Raw genomic sequence first — 27,559 nt, 5'->3', positions numbered from 1 at the left:
CAATTAGGCTTTTATGGTAGAGTGGCCAGACAGAAGCAACTCCTCAGTAAAAGGCACATGACAGCCCACTTGGAGTTTGCCAAAAGGCACCTAAAGGACTCTCAGACCATGAGAAACAAGGTTCTCTGATCTGATGAAACCAAGATTGAACTCTTTGGCCTGAATGCCAAGCGTCAGGTCTGGAGGAAACCTGGCACCATCCCTACGGTGAAGCATGGTGGTGGCAGCATCATGCTGTGGGAATGTTTTTCTGCGGCAGGGACTGGGGGACTAGTCAGGATCAAGGGAAAGATGAACGGAGCAAAGTAGACCTCAGACTGGGGCGAAGGTTCACCTTCCAACAGGACAACGACCCTAAGCACACAGCCAAGGCAACGCAGGAGTGGCTTCGGGACAAGTCTCTGAATTTGCTTGAGTGGCACAGCCAGAGCCCGGACTTGAACCCAATCGAACATCTCTGGAGAGACCTGAAAATAGCTGTGCAGCGACGCTCCTCATCCAACCTGACAGAGCTTGAGAGGATCTACAGAGAAGAATGCGAGAAACTCCCCAAATACAGGTGTGCCAAGCTTGTAGCGTCATACCCAAGAAGACTCAAGGCTGTAATCGCTGCCAAAGGTGCTTCAACAAAGTAATAATAATAATAATATGCCATTTAGCAGACGCTTTTATCCAAAGCGACTTACAGTAATGCGTGCATACATTTTTGTGTATGGGTGGTCCCGGGGATCGAACCCACTACCTTGGCGTTACAAGCGCCGTGCTCTACCAGCTGAGCTACAGAGTACTGAGTAAAGGGTCTGAATACTTACATAAATGTAATATTTCCTGGGGTTTTTAAATATACATTTGCAAAAATGTCTAAAAACCTGTTTTTGCTTTGTCATTATGGGGTATTGTGTGTAAATTGATGAGGATTAAAAAAAAATACATTTTAGAATAAGGCTGTAACGTAACAAAATGTGGAAAAAGTCAAGGGGTCTGAATACTTTCAGAATACACTGTATATAGCCATAATATGACATTTGAAATGTCTCTATTCCTTTGAAACATGTGAGTGTAATGTTTACTGTAACATTTGTATTGTGTATTTCACTTTTGTTTATTATCTATTTCACTTGCTTTGGCAATGTGAACATATGTTTCCCATGCCAATAAAGTCATTTGAATTTAATTGAGAGAGAGAGGTTTACAGCTGGTTAAAGATGTAGTCAGGAAGCTGTTGCCCAACGGGCCAGGAAATACATCACACTCTGACACACTGTCCGACACGCCCACACACGCATGCACACATACACAGGGCCGACACACCTTTCCACACACACACACACACACACACACACACACACAAATGCACACACACACACAAACACACACACGGGCAGACACGCCCATCCACACACACACACACTGGCGGTCTGCTAACTGAACTGAGATCCTGAGTACTTTGTTTGTTGAATACCAGTAGCATTATCAGCACATTGTTTCCTGACTGCTCCTAACTCCACTAGAGGTAAAGAATAACTATTTTTATTATTCTGAGGGGGTAGAGGATAGGGGAGTGTGAGGGGTAGGGGCCATAGGTGCCTTCAATAATGGTCACCCTCAAAGGAATCACAACAGGTCTGCTTTCTTCTCACTCCCTCTCTCTCTGTCTGTCTGTCTGTCTGTCTGTCTGTCTGTCTGTCTGTCTGTCTGTCTCTCTCTCTCTCTCTCTCTCTCTCTCTCTCTCTCTCTCTCTCTCTCTCTCTCTCTCTCTCTCTCTCTCTTTCTCGCTCTCTCTGTCTCTCTCTCTCTCTCTCTGTCTCTCTCTCTCTCTCTTCTCCGTATCCCTTTTTGTCGTTCAGTGAGTTTCCTATGTTTAAATCAGCATTGATTGACTGCAGTGTGTTAACCACATACAGAGAACTACATAGAGAAGTGTTTAAATAGCCATGTAGCTATGTAGGTAGGCATACATCTATGTAACCATGTAGCCATGTAGCTATGTATGTAGCCATACAGCTATGTAGCCATGTAGCCATGTAGCTATGTATGTAGGCATACAGCTATGTAGCCATGTAGCCATGTAGCTATGTATGTAGGCATACAGATATGTAGCCATGTAGCCATGTATGTAGCCATACAGCTATGTAGCCATGTAACCATGTAGCTATGTATGTAGCCATACAGCTATGTAGCCATGTAGCCATGTAGCTATGTAGCCATACAGCTATGTAACCATGTAGCCATGTAGCTATGTATGTAACCATACAGTCATGTAGCTATTTATGTAGCCATACAGCTATGTAACCATGTAGCCATGTAGTTATGTATGTACCCATACAGCTATGTAACCATTTAGCCATGTAGCTATGTATGTAGCCATACAGCTATGTAACCATGTAACCATGTAGCTATGTATGTACGCATACAGCTATGTAGGCATGTAGCCATGTAGCTATGTATGTAGCCATACAGCTATGTGGCCATGTAGCCATGTAGCCATACAGCTACGTAGCCATGTAGCTATGTATGTAGCCATACAGCTATGTAACCATGTAGCCATGTAGCTATGTATGTAGCCATACAGCTATGTAACCATGTAGCCATGTAGTTATGTATGTACCCATACAGCTATGTAACCATGTAGCCATGTAGCTATGTATGTAGCCATACAGCTATGTAAGCATGTAGCCATACAGCTATGTAGCCATGTAGCCATGTAGCTATGTATGTAGCCATACAGATATGTAACCATGTAGCCATGTAGCTATGTATGTAGCCATACAGCTATGTAGCCATGTAGCCATGTAGCTATGTAGCCATGTAGCCATGTAGCTATGTATGTAGCCATACAGCTATGTAGCTATGTAGCCATGTAGCTATGTATGTAGGCATACAGCTATGTAGCCATGTAGCCATGTAGCTATGTAGCCATGTATCTACAGTTGAAGTCGAAAGTTTACATATACCTTAGCCAAATACATTTAAACTCAGTTTTTCACAATTCCTGACATTTAATCCAAGTAAAAATACCCTGTCTTAGGTCAGTTAGGATCACCACTTTATTTTAAGAATGTGAAATGTCAGAATAATAGTAGAGAGAATGATTTATTTCAATCATTTTATTTATTTCATCACATTCCCAGTGGGTCAGAAGTTTACATACACTCAATTAGTATTTGGTAGCATTGCCTTTAAATTGTTTAACTTGGGTCAAACGTTTCGGGTAGCCTTCCACAAGCTTCCCACAATAAGTTGGGTGAATTTTGGCCCATTCCTCCTGACAGAGCTGGTGTAACTGAGTCATGTTTGTAGGCCTCCTTGCTCGCACACGCTTTTTCAGTTCTGCCCACACATTTTCTATAGGCTTGAGGTCAGGGCTTTGTGATGGCCACTCCAATACCTTGACTTTGTTGTCCTTAAGCCATTTTGCCACAACTTTGGAAGTGTGCTTGGGGTCATTGTCCATTTGGAAGACCCATTTGCGACCAAGCTTTAACTTCCTGACTGATGTCTTGAGATGTTGCTTCAATATATCCACATAATTTTCCTTCCTCATGATGCCATCTATTTTGTGAAGTGCACCAGTCCCTCCTGCAGCAAAGCACCCCCACAGCATGATGCTGCCACCCCCGTGCTTCACGGTTGGGATGGTGTTCTTCGGCTTGCAAGCAACCCCCTTTTTCCTCCAAACATAACAATGGTCATTATGGCCAAACAGTTCTATTTTTTGTTTCATCAGACCAGAGGACATTTATCCAAAAAGTACGATCTTTGTCCCCATGTGCAGTTGCAAACCGTAGTCTGGCTTTTTTATGGCAGTTTTGGAGCAGTGGCTTCTTCCTTAGGTCTTGTTTTAACGTGGATATAGATACTTTTGTATCTGTTTCCTCCAGCATCTTCACAAGGTCCTTTGCTGTTGTTCTGGGATTGTTTGGCACTTTTCGCACCAAAGTACGATAATCTCTAGGAGACAGAACACGTCTCCTTCCTGAGCGGTATGATGGCTGCGTGGTCCCATGGTGTTTACACTTGCGTACTATTGTTTGTACAGATGAACGTGGTACCTTCAAGCATTTGGAAATTGCTCCCAAGGATGAACCAGACTTGTGGAGGTCTACAATAATTTTTCTGAGGTCTTGGTTGATTTCTTTTGATTTTCCCATGATGTCAAGCAAAGAGGCACTGAGTTTGAAGGTAGGTCTTGAAATACATCCACAGGTACACCTCCAATTAGCCTGTCAGAAGCTTCTAAAGCCATGACATAATTTTCTGGAATTTTCCAAGCTGTTTAAAGGCAAAGTCAACTTAGTGTATGTAAACTTCTGACCCACTGGAATTGTGATACTGTGAATTATAAGTGAAATAATCTGTCTGTAAACAATTGTTGGAAAAATTACTTGTGTCTTGCACAAAGTAGATGTCCTAACCGACTTGCCAAAACTATAGTTTGTTAACAAGAAATGTGTGGAGTGGTTGAAAAACGAGTTTTAATGACTTCAACCTAAGTGTATGTAAAGTTCAGACTTCAACTGTAAGTAAAAATACTTTAAAGTACTAATAATAATAATATGCCATTTACTACTATATTTTGTCTATTGCTGGCAGCACCATTTCACCAAGTCAAACTCTGGGTGTATGTAAATGTACATGGTAAATAAAGGTGATTGTGATTCTGATGTAACCATACAGATATGTAGCCATGTAGCTATGTAAAGATGATTGTGATTCTGATGTAGCCATACCGATATGTAGCCATGTAGCCACATAATAACGCATTATAGTATTAGTAGAAATGAAGACCTAGAGAGGAAATGGTCTGCTTCGCTATCTGTTAGTCAGAGAGATGGAGAGAGAGAAACAGAGAGAGATGGAGTGAGAGAGAAACAGAGAGAGAGATAGAGTGAGAGAGAAACAGAGAGAGAGAGATGGAGTGAGAGAGAAACAGAGAGAGAGAGATGGAGTGAGAGAGAGAAACAGAGAGAGAGAGATGGAGTGAGAGAGAAACAGAGAGAGAGAGAGAGAGATGGATTAAGAGAGAAACAGACAGAGCCATACAGATATGTAGCCATGTAGCCACATAATAACGCATTATAGTATTAGTAGAAATGAAGACCTAGAGAGGAAACGGTCTGCTTCGCTATCTGTTAGTCAGATAGAGTGAGAGAGAGAAACAGAGAGAGAGAGCAATGAAGTGAGAGAAACAGAGAGAGAGAGAGAGAGAGAGAGAGAGAGATGGAGTGAGAGAGAGAAACAGAGTTCTTTGTGAGAAGATATGATTGGGGAATCAGAGAACCCCACAGAAAGAGTGCAGCATATCTAGCAGCAGCTTGTTGTGTGAATTGGAGTTTTAATAATTTTTTCCTGATTTTCTTAATAATGGTAAGATGTAAATATTGTGTTGTTCCTGGAGGCTGTTGCCATAGTGATAACCAAAACATACTGTATGTGTATTTATGGAGAAATAAAACAGTTTCTTTTATCACAGACTAGAAAGAGAGAGAGATAATAGACAGTGGGGGTGTATGGGGCTACTTTCTTCAAAGCATGGCTGCGTTTTCAACTCATTGATTTATAGGTCAATTACTTATAGGCTTGAATCTGCAGTCGCCAGAGCTCTCCTTCTCTCTCTCTCGCTAGACAGACACGCACACACGTTCAAATACACAGACATTCACACACATTCACACTTGCCAGAGCTCTGACAACCCAGCTACTGGTGTGTAAATTAGTCTTAGAAAGGAGGGGGGGATGGGGGAGGGATGGATGGATTGGGGAGGGAGGGATGGGGGAGGAGTGCTCTGCGGCAGAGAGGTGAAGTCCTCTGTTGGATTAGTGGAAGCTCCTTGGGCCAATCTGCATGTGAATGGCTGTGAGCTGCTTTAGCCATCACCCCCGCTCTCACACACAGAGAAAGAGAGAGAGAGAGACAGCGAGGTAGCACAAGAGAGAGGGAGAAAGTCAGTCAGAGAAAGAGAGGGAAGAAGCAGACACAGACTCAGATAGAGAGAGAGAGCAGAGAGAGAGAGAGAGGGCTAGAGGAATTTGAGGCATCAGCTCCAACCCTCCCCATCGTCTCTCCAGCTCAGGAAAGCGAGTGAGTGGATAAACTGAGCAAAGAAAGAGAAGTTAAAGAAGAAGGTCTTTCATCTTGTCTTTGGAGGGCTAACGTACTGTCGGTCGGTCGGCCTGCTGGGTGGGTTGAGGACTGGACCGTTGAGAGAGAGAAGGGGAATCGGACTGACTTTTGTGAATGAGAGAAGGTAGGAATCTTTTATATCCTCCCCCGCGGCCTCTATGGGCCGATCTCAATGCCTCTTCAAACCATGAGACCTGACTGGATCGGTCCACTTCAGCAGTGGGAAAAGGGGGGAGGGGAACAGTCTGGACCGGGCTGTTACAATGCATGTTTTCTGAATAATGGGAGTGAGATGAAAGGAAGGTCTTGTCTTTTATTTGACCTGCAGTATGTTTTGGTCCAAGTCATGATGCTGAGAAATGTTTAGTGGGAAGGTTTCTGTTGTTAGTTGTTGATTAGTGAATGGTTGTGGTTGTGGCCATGTGAAGTGATGCAGCATGTTGCTGAATCTCACTATTCTTTCATATGTAAAGTGTGACACCATTTTAGCAGTGTTGTGTCTCTACCCCTGTCAATGTGGAGCTAACTGTTGCTCAACACTCTTGTGTGTATGTGTGTGTGTGTTTATGAGGCAGGAAATGTGTAATCACATTTAGGGGGGTGGCAGGTAGCTTAGTGGTTAAGAGCGTTGTTGGTTCTAAACCCCGAGCCGACTAGGTGAAAAATCTGTCGATGTGCCCTTGAGCAAGGCACTTAACCCTAATTGCTCCTGTAAGTTGCTCTGGATAAGAGTGTCTGCTAAATGACTAAAATGTAGGTAATCTTTGGTTATTCTCTGAGAAGCATGCTGAATACGGAGATGTGCTAATACAGTGTTGATCCAGTAACAATGTAGAGCTGCGTTCAAGATCTAATGAGTTCATGGTTCAATCAGATGCAAAATTCCCTGATTCCCTGGCATTAATATGGTAGCAAGGGACTTTATGGGGACGGAGAAAGCAATAGATGATGAAACAGTGTCTAGTTAAGAGGCATTGACAGGTTCAGAAAGCACCAGTGGCTAAACTTAAACTATGCTAAAGCTGGGCTAAGTGCAATCTTGTGTCAACAGTATACACACCTACATACACATCTCACTACAGCTCATGTTCATGACATCCAGTTGGAGGAAGATGGACCATCAATAAGAGTATAGATGTATAGAAAGTATAGGCAATTGTCCTGCAGCAGCAGGAAATGGGAATTATATAATTAATTGACATTTTTGTAGGGGTTAATACATTTTTCGTTAGGGCAAACAAATCTGATATTTCAAAGTGTAAATTACAAACTTTAGACGCCGTTTTAAAACTCAAATACACTACAAGTTTGCATCTCAGACACAAATGGGTGATCAAATTAAGATCCTACATCTGTTTGTTTAGAACAGAACAGTCCATATATATTCAGAACAGAACAGTCCATATATATTCAGAACAGAACAGTCCATATATACAGAACAGAACAGTCAATATATATTCAGAATAGAACAGTCCATATATATTCAGAACAGAACAGTCCATACAGTGCCTTCAGAAAGTTCAGAACACATTTTGTTGTGTTACAGCCGGAATATAAAATGTATTACATTTAGATTTTGTGTCACTGGCCTACACACAATACCCCATAATGTCAAAGTGGGAGGATATTTTTACACATTTTTACAAATTAACAAAAAATGAAAAGCTGAAATGTCTTGAGTCAATAAGTATTCAAACCCTTTGCTATGGCAAGCCTAAAAAAGTTCAGGAGTAAAAATGTGCTTAACAAGTTACATAATAAGTTGCATGGACTCACTCTGTGTGCAATAACACTGTTTAACATTTTTTTTTTTATGACTACCTCATCTCTGTACCCCACACATGCAATTATCTGTAAGGTCTCTCAGTCGAGCAGTGAATTTCAAACACAGATTCAACCACAAAGACCAGGGAGGTTTTCCAATGCCTCACAAAGAAGGGCACCTATTGGTAGATGGGTAAAACATTTTTAAAACACATTTCTAACCAGAATAGAAAGAGGAGTGGGAGGCCCCGGTGCACAACTGAACAAGAGGACAAATACATTACAGTGTCTAGTTTGAGAAACAGGTGCCTCACAGGTCCTCAACTGGCAGCTTCATTAAATAGTACCCGCAAAACACCAGTCTCAATGTCAACAGTGAAGAGGCAACTCCGGGATGCTGACCTTCTAGGCAGAGTTGCAAATAAAAAGCCATATCTCAGACTGGCCAATAAAAAGAAAAGATTAAGATGGGCAGTCTGAGATATGGCTTTTTCTTTGCAACTCTGCCTAGAAGGTCAGCATCCCGGAGTCGCCTCTTCACTGTTGACGTTGAGACTGGTGTTTCAGTTGTGCACCGGGGCCTCCTACTCCTCTTTCTATTCTGGTTAGAGCCAGTTTGCGCTGTTCTGTGAAGGGAGTAGTACACAGCGTTGTACGAGATCTTCCGTTTCTTGGCAATTTCTCTCATGGAATAGCCTTCATTTCTCAGAACAAGAATAGACTGACGAGTTTCAGAAGAAAAGTATTTGTTTCTGGCCATTTTGAGCCTGCAATCGAACCCACAATTGCTGATGCTCCAGATACTCAACTAGTCTCAAGAAGGCCAGTTTTATTGCTTCTTTACTCAGCACAACAGTTTTCAGTTGTGCTAACATAATTGCAAAAGGGTTTTCTAATGATCAATTAGCCTTTTAAAATGATAAACGTGGATTAGCAAACACAACGTGCCATTGGAACACAGGACTGATGGTTGCTGATAATGGGCCTCTGTACGCCTATGTAGATATTCCATAAAAAATCAGCCGTTTCCAGCTACAATAGCCATTTACAACATTAACAATGTCTACACTGTATTTCTGATCAATTTGATGTTATTTTAATGGACAAAAACATTGCTTTTCTTTCGAAAACAAGGACATTTCTAAGTGACCCCAAACTTTTGAACGGTAGTGTATGTAAATGAGATATTTCTGTATTTCATTTTCAATACATTTGGGGAAAAAATCAAAAAAACATGTTTTCACGGTGTCATTATGTGGTGTTTTTTGATTTCAGGCTGTAACACAACAAAATGTGAAATAAGTGAAGGGGTATGAATACTTTCTGAAGGCACTGAATACAGACTGACTAACCATGTCACCATAATGTAATTCTATTCTCTACTATAGACTGACTAACCATGTCACCATAATGTTATTCTATTCTCTACTATAGACTGGCTAACCATGTCACCATAATGTTATTCTATTTTCTACTATAGACTGACTAACCATGTCACCATAATGTTATTATATTCTCTACTATAGACTGACTAACCATGTCACCATAATGTTATTCTATTCTCTACTGTAGACTGACTAACCATGTCACCTTAATGTTATTATATTCTCTACTGTAACCACGTCACCATAATGTTATTATATTCTCTACTGTAGACTGACTAACCATGTAACCATAACGTTATTATATTCTCTACTGTAGACTGACTAACCATGTCACCATAATGTTATTCTATTCTCTACTATAGACTGACTAACCATGTCACCATAATGTTATTCTATTCTCTACTATAGACTGACTAACCATGTCACCATAATGTTATTCTATTCTCTACTATAGACTGATTAACCATGTCACCATAATGTTATTCTATTCTCTACTGTAGACTGACTAACCATGTCACCATAATATTATTCTATTCTCTACTATAGACTGACTAACCATGTCACCATAATGTTATTCTATTCTCTACTGTAGACTGACTAACCATGTCACCATAATGTTATTCTATTCTCTACTGTAGACTGACTAACCATGTCACCATAATGTTATTATATTCTCTACTGTAGACTGACTAACCATGTAACCATAACATTATTATATTCTCTACTGTAGACTGACTAACCATGTCACCATAATGTTATTCTATTCTCTACTATAGACTGACTAACCATGTCACCATAATGTTATTCTATTCTCTACTATAGACTGACTAACCATGTCACCATAATGTTATTCTATTCTCTACTATAGACTGATTAACCATGTCACCATAATGTTATTCTATTCTCTACTGTAGACTGACTAACCATGTCACCATAATATTATTCTATTCTCTACTATAGACTGACTGACCATGTCACCATAATGTTATTCTATTCTCTACTGTAGACTGACTAACCATGTCACCATAATGTTATTCTATTCTCTACTGTAGACTTGTCACGCCCTGGCTCTGGGACTCTGTTATGTTGAGCCAGGGTGTGTTGTTTCTATGTGTTTTGTTTCTAGGTTCTTTATCTAGTTATTTGTTTCTAGGTTGGCCGGTGTGGTTCTCAATCAGAGGCAACGTGAATCAGCTGTTGCTTGTTGTCTCTGATTGAGAACCATACTTAGGCAGCCTGTTTGGCCACAGTGTTTGTGGGATCTTGTTCCGTGTATGGTTAGTGTTTGTAGCCAAGGACGTCACGTTATCGTTTTGTTGTTTTGTTCTCTAATAAATAAGTATGTTCACTCATCACGCTGCGCATTGGTCCACTTCCTCCAGCGATCGTGACAAGACTGACTAACTATGTCACCATAATGTAATTCTATTCTCTACTATAGACTGACTAACCATGTCACCATAATGTTATTCTATTCTCTACTATAGACTGACTAACCATGTCACCATAATGTTATTATATTCTCTACTATAGACTAACTGAATGGAAACCCTTTCTGTTCATTCCTAGGAGATTTGAGTTCGAAAATACAGGCAGCCCGTCTTTTCTTCTCTCCTCCGTTCATCATCTGTTCTCCTCCTCTCTCCTCTGTTCATAATCTGTTCTCCTCCTCTCTAAGGCCCCTGCATATGACTTGTTGTCTCTCCTCCAAACTGCCTGGACAAACGTTCTGTCGCTCCTTCTCTCAGTCTCCTTCTCTCCCTGTCCATCACTCTCATCACTTCTGCTGTTCTGTTTGCTTTTCTCATGCATCTCAGAGATGTGTGTGTCTACTTTCTGTTTGTCTTTTACCCCACAGTGTGTGTCCGTCTCTCTAGCTGTACAGGGCTTTGCTAGGTCCATGTCCATGTTTAAATAGCCATCACTAGCACATTACAGGCTGCTGCTGCCTACTGAAATCACTGGCCACTTTAAGAAATGGAACACTAGTCACTTTAATAATGTTTACATATCTTGCATTACTCATCTCATATGTATATACTGTATTCTGTAATATTCTACTGTATCTTAGTCCATGCCGCTCTGTCACTGCTTGTCCATATATGTATATATTCTTAATTCCATTCTTTACTTAGATTTGTGTGTATTGGGTATATGTTGTGAAATTGTTAGATATTACTTGTTAGATATTACTGCACTGTCGGAGCTAGAAGCACGAGCATTTCGCTACACCCGCAATAACATCTGCTAAACACGTGTATGTGACAAATAAAGTTTCATTTGATATCTCTCTAGCTGTACGGGGCTTTGCTAGGTCCATGTCTACATCTCGCTAGCTGTACGGGGCTTTGCTAGGTCCATGTCTTCGTCTCTCTAGCTGTACAGGGCTTTGCTAGGTCCATGTCTTCGTCTCTCTAGCTGTACGGGGCTTTGCTAGGTCCATGTCTTTGTCTCTCTAGCTGTACAGGGCTTTGCTAGGTCCATGTCTACATCTCTCTAGCTGTACGGGGCTTTGCTAGGTCCATGTCTTCGTCTCTCTAGCTGTACAGGGCTTTGCTAGGTCCATGTCTACATCTCTCTAGCTGTACGGGGCTTTGCTAGGTCCATGTCTTCGTCTCTCTAGCTGTACGGGGCTTTGCTAGGTCCATTTCTATATCTCTCTAGCTGTACGGGGCTTTGCTAGGTCCATGCCTACATCTCTCTAGCTGTACAGGGCTTTGCTAGGTCCATGTCTACATCTCTATAGCTGTACGGGGCTTTGATAGGTCCATATCTACATCTCTCTAGCTGTACAGGGCTTTGCTAGGTCCATATCTACATCTCTCTAGCTGTACAGGGCTTTGCTAGGTCCATGTCTACATCTCTCTAGCTGTACGGGGCTTTGCTAGGTCCATGTCTACATCTCTCTAGCTGTACGGGGCTTTGCTAGGTCCATGTCTACATCTCTCTAGCTGTACAGGGCTTTGCTAGGTCCATGTCTATATCTCTCTAGCTGTACGGGGCTTTGCTAGGTCCATGTCTACATCTTCTTATATCTTATTCTCTATATCTTTCTCTCTCTCTCTTCCCATCTCTATACAGAGCCAGATCTGTTTCATACACTATGGGAAATATAATGTGTGGTTAAGATGGAGGACTACAGGGAGGTTATTCTATAGGACAACATGGTAGACTCAGTATGATGGAGGACTACAGAGAGAGAGAGGAGAGAGAGAGAGAGAAGGAGGTCTGGTACGACACACTGCAGTGAACTAATATATCTTCTAATGTAATCTCCTCCCCACTCTCTCTCCCCCTCCCCCTCCCCCGCCCTCTCTCTCTCTCTCTCTCTCTCTCTCTCTCTCTCTCTCTCTCTCTCTCTGACTCTCTCTATTTCTCTCTCTCTCTCTCGCTCTCTTTCTCTCTCAATTTCAATTTCAATTTAAGGGCTTTATTGGCATGGGAAACATATGTTTACATTGCCAAAGCAAGTGAAATAGATAATAAACAAAAGTGAAATAAACAATAAAAAATTAACAGTAAACATCACACTCACAAAAGTTCCAAAAGAATAAAGACATTTCAGATGTCATATTATGTCTATGTTATAATGATGTGCAAATAGTTAAAGTACAAAAGGGAAAATAAATAAACATAAATATAGGTTGTATTTACAATGGTGTTTGTTCTTCACTGGTTGCCATTTTCTTGTTTCAACAGGTCACAAATCTTGCTGCTGTGATGGCACACTGTGGTATTTCACCTAATAGATCTCTCTCTCTGTCTGTGTCCTGAGTGAACTGATAGCTGTGTAGATTAGTTCCATTCTGGTGGGTGTGGGGTCAGATATTTATAGCTGATTAAATCAGGAGGACTAACCATCACCAACTGCCACTGCTCTCTCTTTCTGTGTGTGTGTGAAGACTATAACCAAAAACCACTGCTGTGAACTGCTCTAAACTGGAGAATAGATGTGTTAATGAAACTAAAACTTCCCCCTGGGCCTTTTACGCAATAGGTTTGATTAGCTGTTTGAGGACCTATTTTCCCTTTCAGTTCAGTTTGCTTACTAACAGTGTTGTTGAATGCAGAATCCAGGTTATCATGTCAGTGTGTGGCTATATGGTGTGTCAGTGTGTGGCTATATGGTGTGTCAGTGTGTGGCTATATGGTGTGTCAGTGTGTATGTGTGTGGTGTGTTACACACACACATTGTGGCCTGCTAGTGTGAGTAGCTGCGGTTTGACAAGCTGGGTTAGCTGACACATGCTCTAAGGCTCAGAGTGCCAGACTTCCAGTAAAGACACGTTACCACACACAGTCTGGCCACAGAGTTTCTAAACCCACAGGTGTAACATCACGAGACTATACAGACCAGGCCGGGGTTTGGGGTTTGAGAAGTCAATGAGAGAAGTGAAAAATTCTTCCTTAGTTGTTAATTTTCTCAAAATCTAAAGGCGCAACCTGGATTGGAGCCAATGTCTTAAGTAGTTGAACATGTTATTACTCCAAGCTCATGAAAGTGACAAACTGACACGCTTTCGTTTTCGTAAGTGCCTTTGATTTGACGGCCTGCACCAGCACAGAGACAACCGTTAGACCCCGATGACGTGTTTCTACGTGTGAGTTTAGCTAGCCAATGTCGCCATGACATCGCCTACAAGTGTGGTCGGGGATTTCTATTGGAGAATCACTTTCTATCTATCTTCTTACTGTACTGTCTTTGGTCTGGCTGTCAGTGTCTGTGTGTGTGTGTGTGTGTGTGTGTGTGTGTGTCCATCTCTCTATGGTCCAGATTGGGCCCAGCTTTAGAATGCTGGAGGGGATCTGTCCCATCATCCTCTCTGAAAGTGTTCACCTTCTTCTCTCAGTAATCTATATACCCCTACCAGAACATTCATTATACAGTGGCTTGCGAAAGTATTCACCCCCCTTGGCGTTTTTCCTATTTTGTTGCCTTACAACCTGGAATTAAAATGGATTTTTGGGGGGTTTGTATCATTTGATTTACACAACATGCCTACCACTTTGAAGATGCAAAATATGTTTTCTTGTGAAACAAACAAGAAATAAGACAAAAAAAAAAAAGAAAACTTGAGCGTGCATAACTATTCACCCCACCAAAGTCAATACTTTGTAGAGCCACCTTTTGCAGCAATTACAGCTGCAAGTCTCTTGGGGTATGTCTCTATAAGCTTGGCACATCTAGCCACTGGGATTTTTGCCCATTCTTCAAGGCAAAACTGCTCCAGCTCCTTCAAGTTGGATGAGTTCCGCTGGTGTACAGCAATCTTTAAGTCATACCACAGATTCTCAATTGGTTTGAGGTCTGGGCTTTGACTAGGCCATTCCAAGACATTTAAATGTTTCCCCTTAAACCGCATGAGTGTTGCTTTAGCAGTATGCTTAGGGTCATTGTCCTGCTGGAAGGTGAAACCTCCATCCCAGTCTCAAATCTCTGGAAGACTGAAGCAGGTTTCCCTCAAGAATTTCCCTGTATTTAGCGCCATCCATCATTCCTTCAATTCTGACCAGTTTCCCAGTCCCTGCCGATGAAAAACATCCCCAGAGCATGATGATGCCACCACCATGCTTCACTCGGGGTGATGAGAGGTGTTGGGTTTGCGCCAGACATAGTGTTTTCCTTGATGGCCAAAAAGCTCAATTTTAGTCTCATCTGACCAGAGTACCTTCTTCCATATGTTTGGGGAGTCTCCCACATGCCTTTTGGCGAACACCAAATGTGTTTGCTTATTTCTTTCTTCAAGCAATGGCTTTTTTCTGGCCACTTTTCTGTAAAGCCCAGCTCTGTGGAGCGTACGGCTTAAAGTGGTCCTATGGACAGATAATCCCATCTCCGCTGTGGAGCTTTGCAGCTCTTTCAGGGTTATCTCTGGTCTCTTTGTTGCCTCTCTGATTAATGCCCTCCTTGCCTGGTCCGTGAGTTTTGGTGGGCGGCCCTCTCTTGGCAGGTTTGTTGTGGTGCCATAGTCTTTCGATTTTTTAATAATGGATTTAATGGTGCTCTGTGGGATGTTCAAAGTTTCTGATATTTGTACTTCTCCACAACTTTGTCCCTGACCTGTTTGGAGAGCTCCTTGGTCTTCATGGTGCCGCTTGCTTGGTGGTGCCCCTTGCTTAGTGGTGTTGCAGACTCTGGGGCCTTTCAGAACAGGTGTATATATACTGAGATCATGTGACAGATAATGTGACACTTAGATTGCACACAGGTGGACATTATTTATCAAATTATGTGACTTCTGAAGGTAATTGGTTGCTCCAGCTCTTATCTCCCGAGTGGCGCAGCGGTCTAAGGCACTGCATCTCAGTGCTTGAGGCGTCACTACAGACCCCCTGGTTCGATTCCAGGCTGTATCACAACCGGCCATGATTGGGAGTCCCATAGGGCGGTGCCCAATTGGCCCAGCGTCGTCCGGGTTTGGCCGGTGTAGGCCTTCATTGTAAATAAGAATTTGTTCTTAACTGACTTGCCTAGTTAAATAAAGGTTAAATAAAAACAATTTTAGGGGCCTCATAGCAAAGGGGGTGAATACATATGCACACACCACTGTTCCGTTATTTATTTTTTAGAATTTTTTGAAACAAGTTATTTTTTTCATTTTATTTTAAGAATGTGAAATGTCAGTATAATAGCAGAGAGAATGATTTATTTCAGCTTTTATTTCATTCATCACTTCCCAGTGGGTCAGAAGTTGACATACACTCAATTAGTATTTGGTAGCATTGCCTTTAAATTGTTTAACTTGGGTCAAACATTTCGGGTGGCCTTCCACAAGCTTCTCACAATAAGTTGGGTGAATTTTGGCCCATTCCTCCTGACAGAGCTGGTGTAACTGAGTCAGGTTTGTAGGCCTCCTTGCTCGCACACACTTTTTCAGTTCTTCCCACACATTTTCTATAGGATATACCTACCAGAATACTCATTATATACCTACCAGAAAACACATTATATACCTACAAGAATACCCATTATATACTTACCAGAATACCCATTATATACCTACCAGAATACACATTATTTACCTACCAGAATACACATTATATACCTACCAGAATACACATTATATACCTACCAGAATACCCATTATATACCTACCAGTACACAGATAATATATCAACACAGACACATTATATACAGGGACAGTAGAGAGTTGGAACAGAGACACATTATTTACAGCTAGAGGGGATGGGTGATGGAGCTAGAGGGGATGGGTGATGGAGCTAGAGGGGATGGGTGATGAGCTAGAGGGGATGGGTGATGAGCTAGAGGGGATGGGTGATGAGCTAGAGGGGATGGGTGATGGAGCTAGAGGGGATGGGTGATGGAGCTAGAGGGGATGGGTGATGGAGCTAGAGGGGATGGGTGATGGAGCTAGAGGGGATGGGTGATGGAGCTAGGGTGGGTGATGACTCTCAGGTTCTCTTGCTTTACTCTGTTCTGTTCTGTAGACATCATGACTCTCAGGGACATGGTCAACCAATCCTCTTACTGTATTGAGACTACTGCACACACACACACACACACACACACACACACACACACACACACACACACACACACACACACACACACACACACACACACACACACACACACACACACACACACACACACACACACACACACACACACACACACACACTCACACACCCCTACCAGAACACCCATTATATACCTACACACACACACACACACACACACACACACACACACACACACACACACACACACACACACACACACACACACACACACACACACACACACACACCCTACCAGAACACCCATTGTATACCTACACACACACACACACACACACACACACACACACACACACACACACACACACACACACACACACACACACACACACACACACACACACACACACACACTGGTAGGCCAGGTAATGAAAGAGCAGACATGTCAGAGGGCTGATGTCAGCTGTAGCAGATTAGTGGTGCTGTGTCACTGGGTTAATATAGGACTAGGACCTTCCTCATGCGCGTCTGTCTGTCTGTGTTAGGCTATGTGTGTATTTGTTCACGTGTGAGGGCGCAACCCTCAAAGACTTGGATGTCCACACATGGCATAAGATCATAACATAAGGTCTCCTCGCTCCATTCATCTCTGTATATATGTGTATCTGTCTCCTACATGTGCTGTCTGTCTGTCAATCAAACTAATCTCCACCTGATAATGATGAGTCATAACAACAGAGATAATACAGGAAGTCAATCAAACGAATCTCCACCTGTTAATGATGAGTCATAACAACAGAGATAATACAGGAAGTCAATCAAACTAATCTCCACCTGTTCATGACGAGTCATAACAACAGAGATAATGCAGGAAGTGTCATATAAACCTCAGTATTGTAGTGTTAAATTAACTGTATTATGTATAGTCCTTGGTAATGACATAGCTGTGAAGTGCTGTTCTTTTAGGGCCTTTGTGTGTGTGTGTGTGTGTGTGTGTGTGTGTGTGTGTGTGCGTGTGTGTGTGCATGTGTGGCTCAGGTATTTTCCTCAATCGTTGATGTCAATGGGAGTCAAATGTGTGCACATAACAACCCCACAAAACCAACTGATATTGCCAACTGCTTTTTTTCATTGGCAAGGTTAGCAAACTTAGGCATGACATGCCAACAACAAATTCTGAACCTACACATTCATGCATAATTGACCAAATTATGAAAGACAGGCATTGCAATTTTTAATTCCATAAAGTGAGTGTGGAAGAGGTGAATCAATTATTGTTGTCTATCAACAATGACAAGCCACCGGGGTCTGACAACTTGGATGGAAAATTACTGAGGATGATAGCGGACGATATTGCCACTCCTATTTGCCATCTCTTCAATCTAAGCCTACTAGAAAGTGTGTGCCCTCAGGCCTGGAGGGAAGCAAAAGTCATTCCGCTATGCAAGAATAGCAAAGTACAGTGGGGGAAAAAAGTATTTAGTCAGCCACCAATTGTGTAAATTCTCCCACTTAAAAAGATGAGAGAGGCCTGTAATTTTCATCATAGGTACACGTCAACTATGACAGACAAATTGAGATTTTTTTTCTCCAGAAAATCACATTGTAGGATTTTTTATGAATTTATTTGCAAATTATGGTGGAAAATAAGTATTTGGTCACTTACAAACAAGCAAGATTTCTGGCTCTCACAGACCTGTAACTTCTTCTTTAAGAGGCTCCTCTGTCCTCCACTCGTTACCTGTATTAATGGCACCTGTTTGAACTTGTTATCAGTATAAAAGACACCTGTCCACAACCTCAAACAGTCACACTCCAAACTCCACTATGGCCAAGACCAAAGAGCTGTCAAAGGACACCAGAAACAAAATTGTTGACCTGCACCAGGCTAGGAAGACTGCATCTGCAATAGGTAAGCAACTTGGTTTGAAGAAATCAACTGTGGGAGCAATTATTAGGAAATGGAAGACATTCAAGACCACTGATAATCTCCCTCGATCTGGGGCTCCACGCAAGATCTCACCCTGTGGGTTCAAAATGATCACAAGAACGGTGAGCAAAAATCCCAGAACCACACGTGGGGACCTAGTGTATGACCTGCAGAGAGCTGGGACCAAAGTAACAAAGCCTACCATCAGTAACACACTACGCCGCCAGGGACTCAAATCCTGCAGTGCGAGACGTGTCCCCCTGCTTAAGCCAGTACATGTCCAGGCCCGTCTGAAGTTTGCTAGAGTGCATTTGGATGATCCAGAAGAGGATTGGGAGAATGTCATATGGTCAGATGAAACCAAAATAGAACTTTTTGGTAAAAACTAAACTCGTCGTGTTTAGAGGACAAAGAATGCTGAGTTGCATCCAAAGAACACCATACCTACTGTGAAGCATGGGGGTGGAAACATCGTGCTTTGGGGCTGTTTTTCTGCAAAGGGACCAGGACGACTGATCCGTGTAAAGGAAAGAATGAATGGGGCCATGTATCGTGAGATTTTGAGTGAAAACCTCCTTCCATCAGTAAGGGCATTGAAGATGAAACGTGGCTGGGTCTTTCAGCATGACAATGATCCCAAACACACCGCCCGGGCAACGAAGGAGTGGCTTCGTAAGAAGCATTTCAAGGTCCTGAAGTGGCCTAGCCAGTCTCCAGATCTCAACCCCATAGAAAATCTTTGGAGGGAGTTGAAAGTCTGTGTTGCCCAGCGACAGCCCCAAAACATCACTGCTCTAGAGGAGATCTGCATGGAGGAATGGGCCAAAATACCAGCAACAGTGTGTGAAAACCTTGTGAAGACTTACAGAAAACGTTTGACCTGTGTCATTGCCAACAAAGGGTATATAACAAAGTATTGAGAAACTTTTGTTATTGACCAAATACTTATTTTCCACCATAATTTGCAAATGAATTCATTAAAAATCCTACAATGTGATTTTCTGGATTTTTTTTTCTCATTTTGTCTGTCATAGTTGACGTGTACCTATGATGAAAATTACAGGCCTCTCTCATCTTTTTAAGTGGGAGAACTTGCACAATTGGTGGCTGACTAAATACTTTTTTCCCCCACTGTACCATTTACTGGCTCAAACAGCCGACCAATCAGCTTGTTACAACCCTTAGTAGACTTTTGGAAAAAATTGTGTTTGACCAGATACAATGCTATTTCACAGTAAACAAATGAACACCTGACTTTCAGCACCCTTAAAGGGAAGGGCATTCAACACTTACACAAATTACTGATGATTGGCTGAGTGAAATCTATGATAAAAAGATTGTGGGAGCTGTTTTGACATTATCAATCATTATCAATCATAGTCTGCTGCTGGAAAAACAAATGTGTTATGGCTTTACTCCACCTGCCATATTGTGGATACAGAGTTACCTGCCTAACAGAACACGGAGGGTGTTCTTTAATGGAAGCCTCTCCAACACAATACAGGTAGTCAGGCATTCCCCAGGGCAGCTGTCTAGGCCCCTTACTTTTTTCAATATTTACTAATGACATGCCACTGGCTCTGAGTAAAGCATGTGTGTCTATGTATGCTGATGACTCAACACTATACATGTCAGCTACCTCATCAAGTGAAATCACTGCAACACTTAACAAAGAGCTGCAGTCAGTTTCAGATTGGGTGACAAGAAATAAGCTAGTACTAAATATAATTAAAAAAAACTAAAAGCATTGTATTTGGGACAAATCTTTAACTTAACCCTAAACCTCAACTAAATATTGTAATGAATAATGTGGAAATTGAGCAAGTTGAGGGGACTAAACTGCTTGGAGTAACCCTGGATTGTAAACTGTCATGGTCAAAACATGTGGATGCAACTAAGATGGGGAGGTCTGTCCATAATAAAGTGCTGTTCTGCCTTCTTAACAACACTATCAACAAGGCAGGTCCTACAGGCCCTAGTTTTGTCACACCTGGACTACTGTCCAGTCCAGTCGTGTAGTCAGGTGACACAAAGAGGGACATGGGGAAATTACAATTGGTCCAGAACAAGGCAGCATGGCTGTCCCTCAAATGTACACAGAGAGCTAATATTAATAATATGCAGGTCAATCTCTCATGGCTCAAAGTGGAAGAGAGATTGACTTCATCACTACTTATTTTTGTGAGAGGTATTGACATGTTGAATGCACTGAGCTGTCTGTTCAAACTACTAGCACACAGACACCCATGCATACCCAACAAGACATGCCACCAGAGGTCTCTTCACAGTCCCCAAGTCCAGAACAGACTATGGGAGGCGCACAGTACTACATAGAGCCATAACTACATGGAACTCCATTCAACATTGAGTAAACTCATGGAAGCAGTAACACATTATTTTTTTTAATGATACAAATACACCTTATGGAACAGCGGGGACTGTGAAGAGACACACACACAGGCACAGACACATGCAGACACACACACATGAAAACATATGCATTATACACACACGTACACTTGGATTTTGTGTTGTAGATATGTGGTAGTGGAGTAGGGGCCTGAGGGAACACACTTAATGTGTTGTGAAATCTGTTGTGAATGTATTGTAATGTTCTTAAAATTGGGGGGACCCCAGGAATAGTAGCTGCTGCCTTGACAGGAACTAATGGGGATCCATAATAAACCCCAGGAAGAGTAGCAGCTGCCTTGGCAGGAACTAATGGGGATCCATAATAAACCCCAGGAAGAGTAGCTGCTGCCTTGGCAGGAACTAATGGAGATCCATAATAAACCCCAAGAAGAGTAGCTGCTGCCTTGACAGGAACTAATGGGGATCCTTAATAAACCCCAGGAAGAGTAGCAGCTGCCTTGGCAGGAACTAATAGGGATCCATAATAAACCCCAGGAAGAGTAGCTGCTGCCTTGACAGGAACTAATGGGGATCCTTAATAAACCCCAGGAAGAGTAGCAGCTGCCTTGGCAGGAACTAATGGGGATCCATAATAAACCCCAGGAAGAGTAGCTGCTGCCTTGGCAGGAACTAATGGGGATTCATAATAAATACAAACACTTGGGCTTCAGCCCCTAGCTTGTTGAATGGAGACATACAATACAGTATCCACATGTGTCTGTGTATCTGTGTGTGTGTGTGTGTGTGTGTGTGTGTGTGTGTGTGTGTGTGTGTGTGTGTGTGTGTGTGTGTGTGTATGTATGTGTGTTGGTGTGTGTGTGTGTGTGTGTGTGTGTGTGTGTGTGTGTATATCCATCACTGTGGCTGTGGACTTTAACATCAAAGGATCTTTAAAAGGTTCTGAGAGTTGAGCCCCACAACACCACACTAACACACACAAGTACACACACAAACACACACTCTAAAGACTGACTGGCATTTATGATATCAATGTATGCAGTGATCAAATGATGTTGTGTGTCCACACGTCTTTGGGTGTGTGTCTCATACCTCTGTTTTTCAGTCTTTCATCGAGTCACTAACCATTCCCTCTCTCTCTCTCTCTCTCTCTCTCTCTCTCTCTCTCTCTCTCTCTCTCTCTCTCTCTCTCTCTCTCTCTCTCTCTCTCTCTCTCTCTCACTCTCTTTCAGACACAACTAAGGTGCTAGAGCAGGAGAAACCCGCCTCGATGGAGGAGAGAGGGATGGAGGAAGAGGAAGTAAAAGCAGTAGAAGACAAACCAGCGGAAGAGAAAGAGGAGGGAGTAGCCGAGGAGAAGAGAGGGATGGAGGAGCGAGAGATGGAGAGAGAAGTAGACATAGAGAGAGAGATGGAGGTAGAGGTCGAGGTCGCGAACCCTTGCCCTACAGAAAGCCAGGGTCTCCATTGTCTCCAGGGAACCATTAAAGGTCATGACCTCTTCGGCTACGTGGGCATCGAGGCCGTTCTGGACCAGATGAGACGCAAGACCATGAAGGCTGGCTTCGAGTTCAACATCATGGTCGTGGGTGAGTCAACAAACACACACACACACACGCACACACACACACACACACACACACTGCCAATTGATATCCTCATACAGTCCAGTCCAGTCCAGTCAGCTAACTGTGCAACCTGAGCTCACAGTTTCTCATAGTTTCTTTTTCGAAATTCAACATAATATAGATGAACGTCTATATTTGACGCATTAATTCCACGTGGTTACAGGGTTCATTCCGCGTGGTTGCAGGGTTAGGGCTATGGTTTGGGGAAGACTTAAAACAAAATAATTAAAAACAATGCGTTGTTTTTATAAAGTATCGTCAAGTACTCTCCCGGCTTGCTAGAGTATTTTGTCTGAGTGCTTGGTCTGTGTGGTCTGAGGACGCTTCATGAGTTCACACCCAGTGAACGGCTAGGAAGGCATATATCAACGTCCTCAGGACCTTTACAAATGTCAGAAATCGAATGGTATTTATAGTGACCAGGCTGAGCTGTGAACAGAACATTGTATTTGTAAACACTAGCTGTTAGAGGAACTGGTGTTTAGTGTCAGATTAAAGATACAATCAGCAGTAGAAACAACATCAACTGGTGTTTAGTGTCAGATTAAAGCTACAATCAGCAGTAGAAACAATAACAAAGCGTACTCCCCACCTCTGTTTCAGTAAAAGTCTGAGGGATGGGGCTGGAGAAATGTAACCACTCAAATTCTGACTGAGCAATGGATGCAAGGACTGACCATCCATGATATCAAAATGATAGTTTTAACAATTTCTTGAGGCTACATAGTGTTTGTTTACATAAACTTTTTTATATACAAACATTGGAGTAAAACAAGCGTATATTTTGGGTTCTGATGGGGTAAGACAGTTGAACAAAGCTCATGAGGAATTTATATTATTTTATTCAATGGGTACATATCATTAATTGATGTCCAAAAATGTATGTAGCAACTCAGTTCGGTTAGCCGTCAGCATGCTTCAGTTCGGCTAGCCGTCAGCATGCTTCAGTTCGGCTAGCCGTCAGCATGCTTCAGTTCGGCTAATCGTCAGCATGCTTCAGTTCGGCTAGCCTTCAGCATGCTTCAGTTCAGCTAGCCGTCAGCATGCTTCAGTTCGGCTAGCCGTCAGCATGCTTCAGTTCGGCTAGCCATCAGCATGCTTCAGTTCGGCTAGCCGTCAGCACACTCCCTTAAAAGACCTTGAAAAATGAGAAAAAAGCGGCGATGGTACTGTTTGTCCATTTTGAGACACTGTAACCAGTATACACTTCCTCAAAATAGTCAGAATTAATCTAAGATAACTCAAGAAATATGTCATTAATTTTGACGTTTTTTGCAGAGGAGATCTTAGTTGCGCAATGTTACATCTAAGTGAGATGTTTGGTGCAGTATTTCTCAATGGAACAATGAGCATGAAAACGAGTCCTCTCTTCTTGAATGACAACGAAGACTTACCGTTAAAACAAACAAAAACGTCACAAAATGTCATCATAATATATGAACGAACTCTTCCCATTTTATTTTCTGGGAAGCATGCGCCTTAAGACTGCACCTCACCTGACTTCAAAGACTCTCAAACACACACAAACACACACGCTGCACACACACACACACACACACACATGCTGCGCACACACTTACACACACACATCGCTACACACACGCTACACACGCTGATAACACACACACATGGCAGGAGGCACAGGGCTTACCCACAGGAAGTCAAAACAGGTGAACAGGAAAACGTGGATGTGTGTGTGTGTGTGTGTGTGTGTGTGTGTGTGTGTGTGTGTGTGTGTGTGTGTGTGTGTGTGTGTGTGTGTGTGTGTGTGTGTGTGTGTGTGTGTGTGTGTGTGTGTGTGTGTGCGTGTGCACATGTGTGTCAAAGGACAGAGATGTTTTTAGTTGTGCTGATGAAAAGCTCAGAAATAACATCCTTGGTCTGCAGTCTAACATGTGGGATGTTATCTATCCCTGTCTTATTGTGGGGGGTCTCATGTTGCTTCTAGCCACACACACAAACAAACACACACACACACACACATAGACACAGTTGTAATAAACAGCTGTGTGTATATAACTGCCATAGATGATTGGTAATTAGTAGTTGAGTCAGTAAACTATGAATATTATGAAGCATCTGTTTCAAAACCACCCTGTAGTACGGTTAGAAGAATATTGAGAATAACTGTCCTGTTGGTTGGATCTATAACAGCTTCAACCCAATCAGGCTGGATATTGATATTAGTGAACCTAGCAGTGGCACATTGAAGACAAAACAAACATGGAACATTTACATCAGATCACTTCCTCCAGAGGGAATTAGGAACGCTGTAGGTTCAGATTACACAGTTGATTTTGGAAATGAATGCCAGTATGGAAGTATTGTTGATTTGGTGATGAATGCCAGTATAGAAGTATTGTTGATTTGGTAATGAATGCCAGTAGAAGGATTGTTGACTTGTTTATCAACACTAGAAGAAGTATTTCTGACTTGTTTCTGAAGTATTGTGAGTGATTGATGGTGGTGTAGTGAATGGTAGAGCTGTCAGATGAGGTCCTAGAGCTCTGTGTCTCACAGTAGAGTGATTGATGATGGTGTAGTGAATGGTAGAGCTGTCAGATGAGGTCCTAGGGCTCTGTGTCTCACAGTAGAGTGATTGATGGTGGTGTAGTGAATGGTAGAGCTGTCAGAAGATGTCCTAGGGCTCTGTGTCTCTGTTAGATTAATTTGTATTTTAAGAATAATGACTAAAGGATTTCACCCCAAATACAGTATAAATGTGTGAACGGTGTTAGAGTTATAATGTAGTGGCAACCCACTAACAGAGGGGGGCGGGACTAAACATTCCAGGGTGAAGGGGACTGAGAAAACGGGTTAAAAAAAGCCTCCTAAAGGTGGGCGGAGCAAAGTGCCTTTGTGTGTCAAGGGGTATAAAACAGGAGTGTATGGGTTTTGGCGCCAGAGCTCTCCATGAATAAAAATACAGATCATTCTTGCTGGTTGTGGACCTTGAATCATTTATGATTAAAACAAGAGCCTTACAACCTCTGGTAATAATTCAAGCTTAGGTTGAATTAGAGATAGAAATTCTTGTGACAAGTGGTTTCTTCGAGCGGAGCTTAAATACGTCTTTGTCGTTCTAAGGACACCGAAACCGTGCACGTGCGGGTGATTGCATCCGTGGAGAATAGTCCTGGCCTTCGACGTTAAGGTTATAAACAGGCCGGTGATTACTCTTATGAACGATAAAGACGTTAACGAGTTTGAAAAAGCATTTAAATCCAAACTGCAAGGAAAAGGTCAGTAATTTTTATTCATGGTTTTTGGTGAAATGATTTCAACTTGTATAACAATAGTAATTCTTGTGAAGGGCAGAGAATAGTGTAGTGTCGAGAAAACTATGCTGAGATGCTGTGAGAACAAGAATTCCGCTGACACTGTACTTTGATTATAAAGGTTTATTATATCAAAGGATTCCAGCGTCAATTTACAGACATCTGCCGATATCTGGAGAATAACCGGCTCCAATCTCTAATATGTTATTCTCCCCATCCTCTGTTTTAACCATGGTATTTATATCCTATGCCCTATGTAACATAATATGGGTGTTTTCCCCTACAGACCAATCCCAGGACTCCACCTAACAGACTTCCTCTGCTTTAGGGTGCCCCTATAGAACTACTCTCCAGATGCTCCCTTAAGCTGAGTCAACATCCTCTAAGACCATTTGCAACCATTAGCAAAGTCATAAATTGTCCAGATACCATATATTTCCCCCCTTCGAGACTAACTAAGTCTCGAAAACAAAAAGAATAGGATTATGACAAATAACAATTTTTCTCTTATTGAGTAACTTTAACAATAAACCAAATTGTATGGAGAGTAAACACCTTTTTCTATGGAGTGTAAATATATTTCTATGAAATATGAACAAATCTTTATGGAGTGTGAATACATTTCTATGAAATATGAACAAATCTTGATGGAGTGTGAGAGCGAAAAACCTGTCTGGCAGCTTTCTTTCCAAATATCCATCAATCAATCAAGACAGTAAAATTCTCTCACGGCCCCTCTGCCCCAGGCAACCACTTAAGTACTACAGATCAATTCATACATCTTTATCAATGCATTTTAAACTATGATGCAATTTAAATACACATGAAAGCCTCAGCAAACAAAATACAATAACATTTGTCCACATTCAGGCTGGTCGACCCATCGGACCCTCCTGTGGATTCTCTCTGTCCCTGCCTAGACCCAATATCCATAAGCATCCACGAAATAAACAAAAACATCTGAGATCCCCACATGTACCCAATAACAGCAAATATCATTCTTCAAAAATTAATACAGAAAGAATATGACACAAATTATGTATTACACATGCAAATATGTCTATATATCATTGCAGACACTGGAATGTAGTCCACTACACTTCATCTCCTCAGCAGTGTCGACTTCCAATGTAACGCCGATGATGGAATCTGAACATTTCCACACCTTCCTTGTTCCACTTCCTCCAGTCCACTCATATTGTTCCCTCTTTGAGTATTTGAATCCCCTCTACACATTCCCCCATATGCTTCTGGAAGAAAAGAAAAGACCAAACAGTATATTTTGCAAAACAACACATTCAAATTAAAACATCAATATCAACTAAAATTATATATAAAATTATATATAAAATGAATCACATTCCATTTCCCTCCTTTGATTCATCACAAAACACTATAATCACACTAATATTTAAGAATGTGTGAAAAATGATCGGATATTCAAAATTGATATCTATCCATCAATACTCCTTTGAGTCTTTACAGAAGGTTAAACCCTCTTATCGTTTCATTTGCAAAACCCTTCAAAGTATAGGTAATATTATCTATGTTATCTTCCAAAAATTTTACACCATACCATGGAAAAAGTCCCCACTTCT

The 27,559-nt window shown here is 41.9% G+C and overlaps 1 protein-coding gene across 1 annotated transcript in view; it reads left to right on the top strand.

The window, feature by feature from the left end:
• The window catches only part of LOC311125096 (uncharacterized protein), a 216,137-nt gene that overhangs the window by 140,158 nt on the left and 48,420 nt on the right, over positions 1-27,559 (top strand). The window contains exon 3 of the mRNA XM_084199171.1: positions 22,288-22,644. Within this exon, the coding sequence (XP_084055297.1) occupies positions 22,288-22,644 (357 nt within the window). The remainder of the gene's footprint in view (positions 1-22,287; positions 22,645-27,559) is intronic.

Source organism: Coregonus lavaretus (genome assembly GCF_964263955.1).
Source record: "Coregonus lavaretus genome assembly, contig: HAP1_SCAFFOLD_192, whole genome shotgun sequence".
NCBI classification, from domain to species: Eukaryota; Metazoa; Chordata; class Actinopteri; order Salmoniformes; family Salmonidae; genus Coregonus; species Coregonus lavaretus.
Note: the sequence above shows the minus strand (reverse complement) of the source record. Positions and strands in the feature narration are given on the sequence as shown.